This window comes from Aptenodytes patagonicus, chromosome 18 (assembly GCF_965638725.1).
Source record: "Aptenodytes patagonicus chromosome 18, bAptPat1.pri.cur, whole genome shotgun sequence".
NCBI classification, from domain to species: domain Eukaryota; kingdom Metazoa; phylum Chordata; class Aves; order Sphenisciformes; family Spheniscidae; genus Aptenodytes; species Aptenodytes patagonicus.
In genome coordinates, this window is record NC_134966.1 from 2,874,165 (window position 1) to 2,890,153 (window position 15,989).

Genomic DNA, 15,989 nt, shown 5'->3' on the forward strand with positions numbered 1-15,989 from the left:
TGGAATAACTCAAAGACCTTCTGTGAAGAGAGAGGATCTTCTCAGAAACACTGATTTGAGTGTAAATGTGCTAGGAGTTTAGAGCACCTCTTCCCAGAGAATTCAGTTTGAGCGGGCTTTGCGCTCAGGACTTGATTGCCTTTGGCCAAGGTTTGACGTAAAAAGGAGTGCAGAGGCCAGTGGGCTCTCTGAATGCTTTTCTTACAACTGCTGGCCCTCAAGACAAGAGGTACCCCATCCCAAAGTGCCCCTAGAAAGCACATCCTCTGCCATGAGATCCTTCCTAGTGTCCAAAACCCACTTGGGACCTACCAAAAAGGCACAGCAGGCACAATCGTAATGTACTCTAGGACATCAGGAGATCCTTCAACCTCAAGTTGTTAGCTGGACCTCAGGGCTTCCTGAGATCCTGTCCATCCCAGGCTACACATGGAACCCCCCAGCTAAAGAGTTTTCCTCAAGGCACATGTAAGCAGACAAAACCACACGATGCAGTGTTTAAGCTTGACTCCAAATTTCCGTGCAGGTTGCTGGACGGGGGCTCTTCCAATTCACCCCCTCTACATACCTGCTCTGAATGACCTGAACCCACTGATCCCAATTGGAGGGATGCTAAAAAGGAGGCATTTGAACCCTAATCCGACCCCGTCTCGCTGTACGCAGCACGTGTGGGAGTGTGATTTGGGCCAACCACTAATTTCATTAACCAACCCATTTTAGTTTTATCCTTCACACAAATGAGCACACCAGGGAGGTGCTCGGTCATCTCCCTCCCGTGGGTGGTACAACCCCTGAGCATCAATCGGAAATGCACCTCTCTGCCAATTTAATTTTGCTCAGAAGGGTCAATCGCCAGCACTCCCCCACCCCCGGCTGTCATGTCCCTGCAGAGCTGAACACCAGATGCTCTCTGCAAATGGACTGTAACATCTGAAAATCAGTAACCAAAGTTATTGGACTGACTTTGCCAAAATTTTATTTAAACTGGATCTGGGGGCGGGGGAAAAAAAGGCTATTTTGCAGATTCTGGTATTTTGTATAAGCCAGCACATTGGGTAAGAACTTGAGAGATGGGACTTCTCTTGCTGGTCTGCTGGGAAACGTGGAAGCAGCTCTCCTTTCTCCTGACTGTGACCCAATTTCACCTTCTGTAAAGCTGGGGATAGCAATAGAGACCTCCTCAGCACAGGGCTTGGTGGTGTTTCTGGGTGAAAAAGGGTATATAAGGGTTAAAAGATGAAAGCCTTTTAAATTTTTTTTTTTCTTCTTCTGTTTTCAGTTGATCCAAAGAGATGTGGAGAAAAAAAGGAGAAAAATGAATATTTTCAAAAAGTAATAAATTGTAATACCTTTTTTGTAACTGAATAAATGGAATAGAGAAAAAATATTTCACAGCTCTACTGAATGAGATGTTAGAGGTATGACTTTCTCAGGGAGGTGAGGAAGGTGCTGTACTCCTCCTCAGCTCTTCCCAGTACATTATTGATGGGAGACTGAGGCCCCTTCATTATCTCTTAGACCCCAGACTTATTTCTGAAGGTTGCAATATCTTAAGAAGTTTACGCAAACCCCTCCAGTCCCCTTTTGTGGTCATCTTCGTTTAAAATAAAACCTGAAATACAATAAAGCTGTTCAATGTCCTGCTTGATTTTAGGCTTGAGATTATCTTTTTGGGGGAAGCCAATTGTCTCATGCTCTAATCTGACAAATACATTGGCCTACACTCCACCAGGTTGGATTTTGGGGCCAGAGGTATTCTCTCCAGGGCTTTCAGCAGAATGGGGTCCTGACTTTCCACCAGGGATTTTGCTTACAAATACTGTGCAAATAATAGTGAGTATTTCTTAATTAGAAACGGCAAAGCTTATGCTTGACTACAGCTGTGCACTCAGGGGCTTCAGATGTGAGTTAGATTTGGACTTGAACCTATTAAGTTCATACGAAGCCAGTACACCCCATCCTCCATCTGTGAAAGCACTTTTCACTTTCTAGAAGTGAAGATCGACACTTTGGGATATCATGGTAATGTGGACTATGTAGCATCCCAGAGAAGTGACGTTTAAATGTCATTTGAGTCTGTGACTATTTTGTGAATAGAGTAGGTCGTCATCGATTCCACAGATTGAACTCGGAATGGCTTTTCTCAGCAAATTTGGGTTTTCTGCCCTTATACCTTCTTGTGCAAGGTCTGCCTGTCTCTGATGAAGAGCTCAGCGGGAGTTACTTGTGGAAATGTGCTGGGTAAGGCAGGGCTCCATGTGCTCATTGTACATGCTTTTAAATTTTTTGGTTTTGTTCCTGGTAATTTCTGTGTTCACCTAATCCTAAGAATAGGAACAGACAGAAATAAATCAACCATAAATAGCGTTGCTAATTAACAGAAGTAGTGAGGAGAGAATTGTGAAAAATCAGATGAAGGGTAAATAGAGTTCATCTCTCGAAGACAACTGAGAGTTTTCCTCCATGCAAAAGCACTTATCTAAGGGAAGATTACACTTTAATTGCCCCAAATAAGTCAGGCTCTGCCATTGATTAGATTAAAGTGAGTAAACTCTAGGTGTACTATACATTTTGATTAAAAACATAGTAAAGAGCTAATGGTCTGTGGTGTTTCAGCTTTGGATGTATCTGTCAAATTAGATCCCTTCTTTATTGAACCCCACTCTGGAAACATTTCCAAAGGATTACATGTTAGCCCATTAATTGCTTGTTTTTCACATTGATGGACAACGTGCTGAGCAAAGTGATGACAGAATTGCTTCCTTGGAGATCCAGGACAACCGCCTCAGGGTTGCCACTCCTGTCAAAAGTGGCTGAAAGAAGAAACTCATGTAAGCAGCAGAATGGCTCCTTGTTCAGAGACAGAGCGCGTTGTTTTGTTGCTCTACTGGTAAGAAAGTGGAGTAACTCTAAGTCTAAATGGATTTCTAACTGCGTGAGGGCCCAAAGCAGCATCTTTGTCCAGCCAGGGAACCCTAGCTGGAGATCTGCCGGCAGGACCAGCCTAGACCTTGTCCTGCGATTTGGTACCCAGGTTGGTGCTAGTACGTGGTAGGATGATCTGTGACTTTAGACTTCTGTAGACGCTGCCCTTAAGGTCTCATTTGAAGCTCCAAAGTCAACAGAAGAACACCTATAAAGGCATTTTGGCTGCCTTTAGGCACTCGCAGAGGAGCTCTGGTGAAGGCTGCTGTACAGCTCCTCTCTTCGACAGGTGCCTGCCACCCATAGCAGTAGCAGAAGGGAATTCATCCCTGAGCCATGAAGCTTGGAATGTGTTTCCTTAGCTCCAGCTGTGAGCAGGAGTGAGTTTGCATCGTGGTGACTGCACCCACAGAGGTGCAGGTGCAGAAGTGGGTCTGCCGTGGAGGGTTAGTCCCTGCTGCGTGGGCAGTGCCTGGCAGCTGGCCTGCACTGACATCCCACCCTGTGCAGCAGCTTCCTGAGTGCAAGTCAAAGTCATCAGGAAGTCTGTATAATTTATATTAATTATAGACTTGCCATAAAGTCAGTGTGTTCACATGTGGGTCTGTGGTGATAGAGTTGGCCTGGTGTAGCCTTGCTCAGGACATCCCTGAGCTCTCTCTTCCTCCCAGTACAGGAATAAAGGGACTGCAAGTGGAGACAGTGATGATTTTGGGAGAAGAGCAAAGAGAATGATGGTGTTTTGATCAGAAACCTGGAAATCAGGAGCTGAAATGTGAGATTTTTTTTGCTTAGGTTCATTGCAGGACAACAGTCTCCAATCAGGGCATTCAGTCCCTGCCACGCGCCACCCGGCATTTTCCTATGGCAAAGGTCTTTGTTGTTCTGCCACTTTTGTGTTGCCCATTTCATGGTGATGGGATGGGGCTGGCTGGAGCAGAGCTGCTTCTGGTCTTGCAGCAGCAAGAAGCTCCAGCAACACGAGAAACTCACCTCAGGGCAGCCAGGCACAAGGGCTCTGCCTCCCTGCACGCCCTGGGAATATGGGCTATGGCCAGGGCCGCAGAAAGGAAGATGAAAGGTAATATAAAAGCATTTCTGGTCTCTGCAGCACATTGCAAGCAGCAGTAGGCTGCTTTCAAGTCAATTGTTTCAAAACATATCTTTAAATGAATTAATAATTAGATGCAGCTGCCATCTTGTTAACATAATGAAGCAGTGGCCTAACAGCTCTCCGTCTGAGAGACAAAAGTGGCCTTTCTCTGGTGTTGGACAAGTCACAAAAGGCTTGGTTGTGGGAAGTATCTTGTGCTTTGCTGGAGTACACTCAGTTCTCTTTGGCTGTATTGGGAGCTCAGGGCATTAATCTCCCTGCATGACAGAAGCCTTTTAGCTTCTGCATTTGTTATAGATGACAGTATTCACCCACCTATCTCTGTAGAGAGGTGGCCGTGCTGTCACTGCTGGGGGATGCTGGCAATGTGCTCGGTGCTGCATGAAAGGGAGGAGAGAGCCCCTAGGTGCTTAAAGCCAACTGTGCAGAGAGTCAACATATAAAGGTTGTCCTTTGGCATCCAGCTGTGACCTGGGTGCTCCTGCTGAGCAGTGGCATCAGGCTCCAGGGTGTATAATGAAGCAGAGTCACACAGAAGAGGCTAGAAGGATGCTGATGGGGATTTAGATTAGACTTTTAGCAAAAAAAAAAAAAAAAAAAAAAAAGAAAAGATGAAAGGAAAAGGAGGCAGCAGCTGTGAATAGGCATGGTGGGTGCATCTTGATACAAGTGCCAGGTTGGAGCTGAGCAGAGGTTAGGCAGAGGGAGCTGTGGCAGCTGGGCTTGTTGGGAAGAGCACTCCAGGGACTGGCCAGTTCATATGGGCTTTAGATGCCTGAGGTACAGATCTCTGGGTCTCCACTGTGACCCCAAAAGTGTCCCTTAGACTTCCTGTGCCTCAATTTCCCGCTGTGCAGCACCTTGTCTGTGGGAGTCTTGTGCTGTCAAGTTTAAGGGACATGAGCTGTTCGATGCCGGTGCCCGGGGCACTCCTGGAGCAAGGCTTCAGCTTGATGTGGGCACTGTTCAGGGGGTGCTTGTGAAGAGCCCTGTGGTTGTTACTAACCGGTGGGTTCCTCAGCTCCTGAGCAGTGAGGGAGCCCTCCCGTAAGCCCTTACTGTATTTGGATGTAATTCTGGCACATCGTGACAAGTATTTCGTTTCTCCTCCTTCCCTGTCAGGTTAGACCGGTGGTTAGGATCAAGTAGCACTGACAGTCAGCCAGGCGTTACACCAGTGAAATGTTTTAACTGGAAGACAAAAATTGATTTGATCTCGTGGCTCATCCTGCTTAATGAGCAAGCCTGGAGCTGGGCTAAAGCCCAAGCCCCGGTGGCTCTGTGGGTGGAGGGCTGCCTCCTCTGCCCAGCGCAGCCAGAGGTGCCTGCAGGACTCTGGGGGCTTTCCCTGGAGGAGAGGAGTTTGGTTTTCCTGGCAGCAAACAGGTTTGATTCATTAAAGCATCCCACCATGGCAGAGCCAGTGCCATAAACTGTGATTGGGTTCAAGCACACTTGGGAGCACTGGGAAAGATGCTGCACATCTGTGAAGGCTCTGCTTTCTCGGGAGAGGTTTTCTGTTGACCCTTTTGCCTGGTGTTTTGCCCTCTAGTTTGTCCTGGATTCCTGTGCGCGAGGCAGAGCAAACAGAGCGAGTCCCTGCCCTGAGCATAAGGTAGTCTAGCAAATGCTCAGAGGAGGCTGGTTAATTAGTTGTATTTCAGCACATTTCATTTTTAAGGGCTTTGATCGTGGCATGGAATTGTGGATCTGTCGCCAAGTTTGGGCTTCAAATGAATAAATAAATGATAAACGATCATTTGGCAGCAATGAACCTGCTGCACTCTTTTTGCATGTTTATGTGGTTTCCCTTCTCCCATCTGTTCCCTTCCTCCAGCTCTTCCTTGTGGGTTGGCGCTCCAGCCCCTCTCGTCTGGCTGACGGCAGTCCCCAGCCTTGCTGAATGGGGTGTGCTTGCTCCAACCGGAGACATGAGGGCTGCCACCTTGGTCGACAAAAGGAGAACTGAAGAACAGCCTCTAAATATAAAAACGTGGGGTTTGCTCTGGTAATCCCAGGAGAGCAGGCTGGGGCTGTACCAGGCACTTTCCCCGTGCATTGGGGAAGAAGCACTGAGGACGAGTGTCCTCGTTTCCTTCAAACCCATTTGTAGAGACGCGGTGCAGGAGAATAGGGAAAAGAAATAGCTAAAAGCAGAGAGAGAGGGATGGAAAGACAAAGCAGTGAATGAAGAAGTGGCGCTACTGGGTTGGGATGACAGGTATTGCAAAAGGCATTAAAAAAACATAATGAGAGATTGGGCTGCACAGAGTTTTCCCTGTCTTTCTGCTCTCATTTTCCCAGCCTGTTTTCTTTTCAGATTCATTTGTCTGTCACGCGCTGGTTTTGCCTTTAGCAGGGGTGGTTTGTGGCGAGGTTAGTTAGTCTCCGTTTCTCTTGGGTGAGTCACTGATCAACTGACATAGATATTTCTGAAGATGTTTGCTATTTGGAGAAATGCTTGTCATGTGTTTGATCCAGAGCATGTTCTTTGAGGAAGAATTTGTGCAGATATGCAACATGTTAAAAATGTCTCAGAAGGTATTTACTTGCATCAGTGCTATATATGTTATTACCTGTAAGAAATGCTATGACACTGGTCACCCACATCACACGTTGGTTTTGCCTGTTTATTGGGTGACTACTTATGCAGAGACATTTCGAGGTGGCATCAAGTGCATGCATGGCTGAAATAAAGCACATTTAAAGCACTTCTTCCTGTGAATCCTTCTGCAAGCAAAATTACACTTGCAAATATGGTTGGGAATAGTGACCAAAAAAACCCACAGATAATATGTAAAAGGCACCAATATCAGTTAGAATTAATGCATTTTTTGCAAGTTGGTGTTTGAGAGCGCTTCTCTGTGGTCTCTACCAGCCTCTGCGGCTGGGCAGGTAGGTGAGCTCTGTGTTCCTGTTATTCTTTACCCTCTGCAGGAGGAGGGAGGAGGAGGAGAATGTCTTTAGGTCTTTTCTTTTCTTTTTTGCTTCCCTTTTTCCCTCCCTTACACCAGACATCAGATTCTCAAATTGCTGCATTCTTCACTCACAAGAGAAGAATCTGCATTTTTCTCAGCACTTGGCTTCAGTAAATGGCCATGTGGCATTTTACTTTTCAGCAGTTCCTTAAAGAGCTCCCTTGTGGTTGATGAATGCAGAAACTTTGTCATAAACTAAACCACCCTTCCCTCCCCTTAATCTAGACTGCTGCTTACTCAGGGAGCCTCAGACGGGTTTTGATGACAGAAGCCCAAAGTGCTGAGTAAGCAGATGTGGAGTTGCAATCACTCTGAAGACGCCTCGTTTTCTTGCAGACTTCTTGTCTTCTCCTGCTCTGTGTGTGTGCACAGATTCTGGGCATGGTGCCATGCTCTGCCTTAATTGCAGCACAGATTAACGGAAGGCTGTGGTACCCTTCCGATGTTGTGTGTCTCAATTCAGATGTAAATACGACACTGATGCTCAGCACATGGGAAGTCGGAGCTGAGGTGGGGAGGGAGGAGGCTGGTGTGGAAAGCCTGCACAGCGGTAGGTCACTGAAAAGCATGTTTTGGCCCTGTGGCAGGGTCAGCCTGGAGCTGTGGAATTAGATGAATCTTCTCACTGGAGCTGACAACAAATCATGGTGTGGATGGTGGGACAATCAGCTTGCTTCATCAGTTCTTTTGCTGGCATTTCAGCTGGTGAACGTAACAGAACCAACCAGTACATCAGTGGTGGACAGCCCTATGGAAATCTGAGGGCAGCCTCCCCTGCCCTCTGCCCTGCAGTTTCTGTATGGTATTTTGTTTCTGAGGCAAATTAATATTTGTTTTTCTCTCTCCCTTTTTCTTTGTTTCCAGACAAATGATGCTGCAGGAAATACCTGGAACTGGCTTTACTTCATCCCTCTCATCATCATTGGCTCTTTCTTCATGCTCAACCTGGTGCTGGGCGTCTTATCAGGGTAAGACACTAATGACTTGTTTGTCTCCACCTGGATATATGGAAAGGGAAGATGTGTTGGTTTTAGCACTGTGGGAGGACGTAGCTGAAAAAGAGAAGGTGGGGTAATACATCACACTGTACGTTGTCCCTCTTCACACATTTCCTACCGTGTCCTTTCCTTGCAGTGGGGTATTTCTATAAGACTATAGAGCCATAGGATGGGGGATAGGCTGGTGAAAAATCATTAATTGAGATGATTCTGAATCCAGACCCAAGAGTTAAGTGAGCTCCCTGTAATTATACTGACTTGGGCCTGTGCAGCCAACATTTACTCTTGCGTCGTCTTGAAAACCCATCAGGAACTCACTGATGCCAGTATAAATACTTCAGTGCTGGAGCTGGACATCAAAGTGTTCATAATGCATTTGGTGTAACTGTGCAGCATGGAGAAAGGGGAAACTCAAACAAAAGGCAATTAAAAGATCTCAGGGTTTTCTTTTGTTTTGTTGTTTGGGTTTTTTTTTGGGGGGTGGTGTTTTTGGGTTTTGTTTTCTTTTTTTTTTTTCTTTTGTTTTGTTTTGATCTCTAGCTGTTTAAGCCAATGTCTGGATTTTGGGGTCACGCTGGTCTCTTGATGTTCAAACCCCAGGGGTCAGCCAAGGATTTGGTGTTTGTTGCATATGAGTTTTGGGTTTGGGCCATTGTAGAGATCAAGCTGCCAAGTTTGAAGCCTAGCTGGAACGTCCCCAGCATCTGTGGAAATTTGAACTGGAATTAACAACCTGACTCATCTTAATCGTTTGCAAGCACTTAGACTTTGGCACCTCATTTTGCACACAGTTTCTTCTTAGCCCATCCAGGTGATCTAGATTATATAGATCTATAAAGATCTAGATTTATTTCTGGCTCTTGGCAGCACAGGAAGAGAGAAGAGTTAATGCTGCTGAGTGGTAAAAGCCCTTCAGTGCTGCACCTTTGCTCTTTCTCTTTAAGTTACTAGAGAAAGAAAAATGTTTTCCGAAGAACAGATTCATGCTCAATTTTATTATTTTGTTAAGGATCCTTGCCTCAAAGCACATGCTGGGGGCAGGAGCAGGGAGGCAGCAGTGCAGTTTTGTTTGAGGACTGGGAGATGTGCTGCTACAAGGGAGGGTCATGAGGAAGGCTATGTCGTGCACCTTGCTGTTCCTTCAGTCCAGGAATAATGGTCATGATCAATAACCGATCAAAGCCATTCATCAGACATCCTGTGGTATCAGAGGCTTTGTAAAGGAGAGCTTCGTGACCATACTTGTCTGATGTATGATTTAAAGCGAGCACCAGAGCCAGGGCTGAGTGTGGTTCATTAGGTAGTTCATCTTCCTCGTTCCACAGTGTGACCCCACGCTGGCTGAAATGATACTTGCCATTTAAAACAAAACTCAGGAGCTTGCAGGCTCCTGTTCCTTTTGTGCTCCTTTTGTTCCTTTGTGCTGGATTCAAACGTGTTTGGTGACCAAAAGATGGAGGCCTCTGTCTGGCTCTCCTGAAAACCTCTTGTTGCTTGGGGCAAAATATGAATATTATATAAATGTGTGTCTTCTATTAAAAATGCAGCCCTGTGCATCAGGTTTCCCTTTGTTAGTGGTAAGGATGATAATGTCTTCTTCACAGAGGGAAGCTTTTAAATTCTATTTTGCATAGTGGTTTGACGTCCTTGGCTGGAATAATTCCTGGGGAGAGGCTGAAGAGAATAAACATCATAGCACAGGTGTTGACCACACTGCTCAGCAGGCTGCTGGTGGGCTTGCAGCTATTGAGCAATGAAGGAAACTGGGTATATCTGAATGGACTGGTGATGAGAAGGCACCAGAAAGATGGAAAGACCCTCTGAAGGCAGAGACTGTTGTCATTATATTCTCTAGCCAAAAGCCCCAGACAGCACTGTAGAAAAAAAAGAAATTTCTGCTGGAGGTTATTCTTTGCATGGGTTTCTGCATGGAGAAAGGGTCACTGCCAAATGCATGTTGACTTCCATAGGGTACAGTTTCACTCAAGGACATTATGCCATCCATGTCTGTCACTGTCCCAGTGACAGTGTCAGCTAGCGGCTCCTGCAACGGAGACTCTTAGCAGCATCCCACATTCCTGTTTCAATAAACCAAAATTGATTTAGGGTTAGTGGTTCTACAAATAGCCCATGAACAGGGTTAACTTAGCAATTGTTCACCTGCTTCTTATTTTCACGAGCCATGATGTATACTGAGGGTGATGCAGTGCTCTGCTCTCCTTCTTCACACATTACAGAGAGGGAACAGTGGGGTGGAAAGAAGGGATGTAATGCCCCCAGGAAACAATTGTGCAAAGCTGAGGTTAGGTCACTGGTTTCCTAGGCTTGTGTGTGATCTTCATTACTGTCCTCTTTCACAGAAACCATGCTGATCAGGTTGTATTTTATTTTCCAATACTTTGCCATATACATCATCAGCATTAGGGGGTTAAGCTTCAGCATGCCGCTGTCTGTACCTTGGAAAGCCACAGAAAAAGCTTTTACCTGGGTAGTTTTCGTTGCTGTTAATTTTGAGCTATTTCCTCTCACATATTTGTGTTCCTCAGCGGGCAATAAGGAAGCTACAAATTTTTGAAGTAGGTATGCAGACGCTATCACAGATTATGGCAATATAAATAATCTGAAATGACAAGTTATTGAGCTTCCTACTGACACTACATTATACAGAGTTTTGCCATAACTCTTAATGGAATTTTCTTTCTGTAGTTATTTTTGAACCCATGTCAACACTGGGCAGATACCTAATATGAGTGGGCTTAGCTCCTGGGTTTATCTGTTTGAGCAGTGTAGATAGGTTGAGCTGGTTAGGATCCCGAGTCTCATCTGCTAGCAAAATGTGGAAGCATTTGCATTGCAAATGCTATGGAAGAGATGATACCTTTTTTAAAATAAAGAGCAAACAACCTTTCCCCTCTGCTGATTCTTCTGGAATTATAATAAAAGCAAAGGCAGAGAAGTGACAGGGAGATGTGGAAATCTGTAAGTGTTGGTAAAAACTTGGTATAAAAATAACCCACAATCTTGGGCCACAGTTGATACAACAAAAACTTCCGAGTAGCCGGCTAAAGATGTAATTAAAAGCATGTTGACTCTGTAATTCAGATTAAATGAGACTCTGCCTGCTGTACAGTGTGTCCTCCTCATGTGTGCTGATCAAAGCACTGCTAGTGCTCTTGTAATCGGTTAATATTTAAATACCCTCCCCAAATGGCACGCTCTGCCTTCTGTTCCTTTCCCCTCCCTGATGCAAGCACTGGGGGCCAGACTGCCTGCAGAGCTCAGCTCTGCTTGTGCCACTGAATATCCAGATTTCCCCAATGATCCTAGGACATGGGATGTGGAGTTATTGCAAACATCTGATGGTGCAATAGGGATGTTGGGCTCTCCTATGTCTTTACGAAAGAGGCATGTTGCAGCGGATGCTGTGCCATACCTGCTCACCACAGCGCTAAAGGTGGGTCTCTGACTGGGGAAGTTGGTAGCAGCTTCCCCTTGCCAGGTTGCACATCATAAGCAAAGACAGGCCGTGCTGTTCTCTAGCTGTGAATATGGTAGGATTTAGAGTTTTCCTGGCGTACTGCAGCAGTCATAGGTACACAAGTGAACTGCAATTGAAACAGCTCCTAAAATCCAGGAACTGCCTTTGCTTGTTTACAGAAGATACGGGGCTCTCCAGCAGGAACACGGCATCCTGTTTGCTGTGGAGTAGTGGTAATGCGGGTTTGCGTCCCTTGTTGGGGATTTTCCTCTCTACTCCTCACCATGTATTCCCCCTGCTTTCTGTTTTCCCTCTCTGGTGCTTGATCCCTCTGTGAGCTGGTAAAACTCAACAGCCCTGCAGAAACCAATAGAGCAGAAAAACAGAGGTTATTTTCTTCTGGAGGAGCTTTTATTGAGTACCATAGCTGATTCAAGAGAAGATCAGGACTGTATAGGGCCAGGAGAGCAGAAGCAGGAGGAGAGATTTCTCTCCCCTTTGACAGCATTAAGACGTTCAGTAGGCTCATTTGCTTCTTCACATGAACTGTAGAGGTCTGCCCGCTTGATCAAGATGGGCAGATGCAGGGTGTGTTCTGCCCATCCATGTGCTGGGAAACATGTTGGGGTGACTGCCCAAGCCTCATACCTCCCCAGTCACAGATACAAAAAAAGGGAAAAGAGAAATGTAAAAAAAAAAAAAAAAAGAGATTAGACACCTGGTTGAAGTTCTGCTGAACCATCCATCCACCAAAAGGACGAACCAGGTTTTGTTCATACCAGAGAGGTGCCCTTGACTTTATTTCTCTGTTTTAACCATGAGAAGCCATTCTAACCATGCTAACCTTGTTCCAGAAAGCTGGGGCACCTTGGTTCCCAGAAAGTGGGGTAGCATTTTGTAACATTTCTAGTGCAGAGCGGAACAGCAACAGTAGTGAAAATGTTTAGGAATTTGTATCCATAATATATTTATCTTGAAACACCTTTTTGCGTTGACTGGGGTGGGTGGTTATTCTTAATTACTAGATTATTTGTAAACTCTTTGTGACTTAGGTAGCAATAAAGGCATCCATCACAGGGAATACAACCTTTCCATAGAAAAAGAGCTTGGCTGCCTCTAGTGGCACCATGGGAATGTTCTGGCTCCAAGTTATGCCAAGAAGGGTTGACCCCAGATGCCTTTCAGTTTTCCCTAAACACAGGGTTGTTTGCTGCTTGGGATGTCATGGGCTTTGGCTTCAGTTCTGACCAGAAAATGCCCTACGATGATCCTGATAAATTTTTTATTGAAATCAGCACATGGTTCTGCAGTTTACAGTGAGGAGGGAAAAAATACCCCCCATTGAATTGAGAAGTCCTGACCAGTGCTCACTCTTTTTCTGCCTTTGTACTGTTTTCTTGCTAGCAGGCTGCAGCCCTCTGCCATCCTGCTTTGGCAGCTGTTGCCACCAAGAGATGGGAACCCATCTCCATATACACCTTAGCTTCTTGGTGTTCCATCCCTTAGCAGTGATTTCCAATACTGTTTTTCTCATCCTGCTGCTGTTCCCCTCCCAGTCCTCAGCCCTCTCTCAGCCCAGCTAGCAGCTTTCTTCCGTGGGCTGGTGGGATTATGGAGTTTTCTACTGCTTGGGTCTTGAGTTGAGTATTAATTTTACCTGGTAATGAGCTGGATGATTCTGTACAATACATTTGTGACTGTTTTGATGCTTTGGATTACACAATGCAAAGAGGATAAACGTTATCATGGGATGCTGTGAGGAAGATGATTTAACTTATTTCAAGGCTAAGTGCTTTTTGGCACTGTTTCATGCAGCGGTGGGGAGTGGTGAGGGTGGCGAGACAGCAGGAGTGTTGGCCAGAGAGGGCAGTGCACTGTGAATGATGCATTTGAATACTGAGAGTCTGTGTCTCTTGAGTGTGAAAAATGCTGCTTGTCATCTCCTCAAATATTTATGGTGGAGCCTGAGGTATTTCCAGACCAGCCAGTAAAGAGTAATGATCTTTCCTGAGGTTTACTCATCTGGCCGCAATAACCAAGTGTGGAGAGGCACTGCAGTGGCCAATTTGCATCTTCCCTGCTTAAGTATTACCATAACATGGTCCAGACCTGCTCTGTCCTGAGATGTGCAACACCTGCCTCTTCCTATATGAGACCACGTGGTGCAAGAACTGCAGGGAGACATTTTGAATGGATGCAGCGTCTTTGTGGCAGTAGGAGCCTGGCAAGGGATACAGCTACAGGCCGTGCTGGCACCTTGCAGGTGAACAAGGGTCAGGGTAAACGGCGCTTTAATTCTTCACTGCTGCACCCTGTTTTGAGCAGTCTGCAGTGTGGGGTGATGCTCTCTGGGCAGAGTCCCATTAAACACTCTCCCTGCCGTGTGCTTCAGTATCCCTAGGGGATATCTGTTTCTGTTTCTGACCGTTGTACCTGGGTCACTGAGGCTTTTGTTCTGTTAGAGCAGCTCCCTGGGAGGAAGCGCAGCCCCATCCAGACCTCGCTGAACCAGCTGTCTCTGTGACTTGCTCTGCTGAGTTTCATGACGTGTTTTCCCATCCTGAGGATTTTTGCCAGATTGAGATCATAAAACTTCAGCCTGCAAGACGTGCAGAGGCTGGAGAAGAATCAGGCTGATTAATTTGTCATAATGGCAAAGAGTTCTTCTGTCCTCCTTCTCCCTCATTACAGAGACAATCATTCATTTTCCCTGCAAATTTGTTCCCTGCAAATTTGTTCCAAGTTCACTGTTACCTGCTGCGATCTGACTTTGGCTGGCGTTAATTATTTGCAGCAGAAAAGCTGCATCATGAAAAGATATGAGATTCTGCTTGCTTTCTCATTTTCTTTTAGTCTTTCCTCAGACTGTGCTTAAAAAAGAGGGGAAAGACAGGGCAAAAAAAAAAAAAAAATTCTTTCCTGTTGTTCCTTGCTCATCAACCTTTTTAACAAAGCCATCATTGCAAACAAGAAAGGTGGGAGAAGCATGTGTGTTTCTTGCAGAAGGGGTCAGGGAGCAATGACTTTCCACGTGAGCTTCGTCTCACCAAGCTAAATGTCCTATCAGCTGTGAATCCTTTGATCCTTTCGTGTTTTTGGTTAGTATAGGAGAGCTGGACTACCTTTATTTGCCCTTCTGTTAAGCCGCAATGGAAATTAAAGCCTGTAATATAGGAATGATACATGAGACCTAAATTTGAATTTCCTGGGGCCTCTGCTTTGACTCTGGGGTGGAGACTTGATGAACAGAGCCAGAGGTTCATCCAGCAATTGCAGTAGGCTGATGCTATGAGATAAATGGTGCTTTTTAATTATTTTTTCTCTCTTTGTTGTTCCTCCTTTGAGCCAGGTTTGCCCAGCTGTGGCACTTGCAGCATTTCAAATCGGATTAGGTGGAATCAAAGTGAAATCGGCACAAGCTGAATGTAAAGACAAAAGGAAGGAAGATGCATTGAAGGCTTCACCTCTGTGCTGTTCCTCTTCTCTTTCTAGAAATACAAGATGTATCCCATATCTGGCTTGCATTTGAAGCATCTTCCTGCTATGTTCGGTGATAAAAGTGACTGTGAAGCCTGGCTCGGTGCTGAGAGATCAATCTCTCAAGTGATACTTTCATCCTTTATCAGCTAGTTGAGGAGAGCTATTTTTTCCCCCTCTTTAGAGCAATGAGGAAGAAGCAGAAACAGCTCTAGCTGTGCAGGATTGATTGAGCCAGTCCTTACTCCTAAGCAGTGGATATTAGAATGGGTTAAGCAGCTCAGCCAGCTGGGTCTGTATGTTTGGGCTCAGTCTGGGAGAGATGGACATGCCCCCTCAGACCATGGCCAGTGTGATCTTGGCTGGCTATAGCTCCAGGTGAGAGAGAAACATGTAACACTGTGTGTCTTTGGGATTTCGTGCAGCTGATGGGACAACCTGGGGTGGGTGACGAGCCACAGAGCTTTGTCATCTTCAGCACTAAGAAATTTCAGTCCTCCTCTGGGCTTTCCTTGTTTAATAACAAGGTTCAAAACTCTGACTTCTCAGCAAACCACCTTTATGGGCAGGAAAATAATATCTTAGAGATACCAGATGTCACCAGCATAAAGAAATTCTTACTGATGGTTTTCCAGGTGAAACAGTTGCTTGGTTTCATCTCAATTCCAGCACTTTCCAGTGTGATCTCTCTGTGCCCCCGGGATGTGCTTTCTTTCACCTCCTTCAGATTTTCTTCTTGCCCAAATGAGGTGCATTTCCATGCTTTTCCTTCTTGTTCCAGATGGGCTTTCTAATCAATACACTTTGCCTGTGTTCAGTGGTGACCTGGCCCTGATTTTTAGAGATATTTAAAACCAATGATTTAACAATACTCTACATGCATTTCTAGTCATGTTTTCAAATCAGTAAGTCAGAGGCATCAAATTATTTTTAGTTTTGCCTGCAGGTTTCTCTGCACTTGAGGGTTTTGTCTGTGAATGAGAATAACCATACCTTGGCTCATCCTGAATTCTTCCTGG

At 45.5% G+C, this 15,989-nt stretch overlaps 1 protein-coding gene across 1 annotated transcript in view; it reads left to right on the forward strand.

Annotated features, from left to right (window-relative positions):
• The window catches only part of CACNA1B (calcium voltage-gated channel subunit alpha1 B), a 308,891-nt gene that overhangs the window by 130,649 nt on the left and 162,253 nt on the right, over window positions 1-15,989 (forward strand). Inside the window, exon 7 of the mRNA XM_076355414.1 lies at window positions 7,882-7,985. Within this exon, the coding sequence (XP_076211529.1) occupies window positions 7,882-7,985 (104 nt within the window). The remainder of the gene's footprint in view (window positions 1-7,881; window positions 7,986-15,989) is intronic.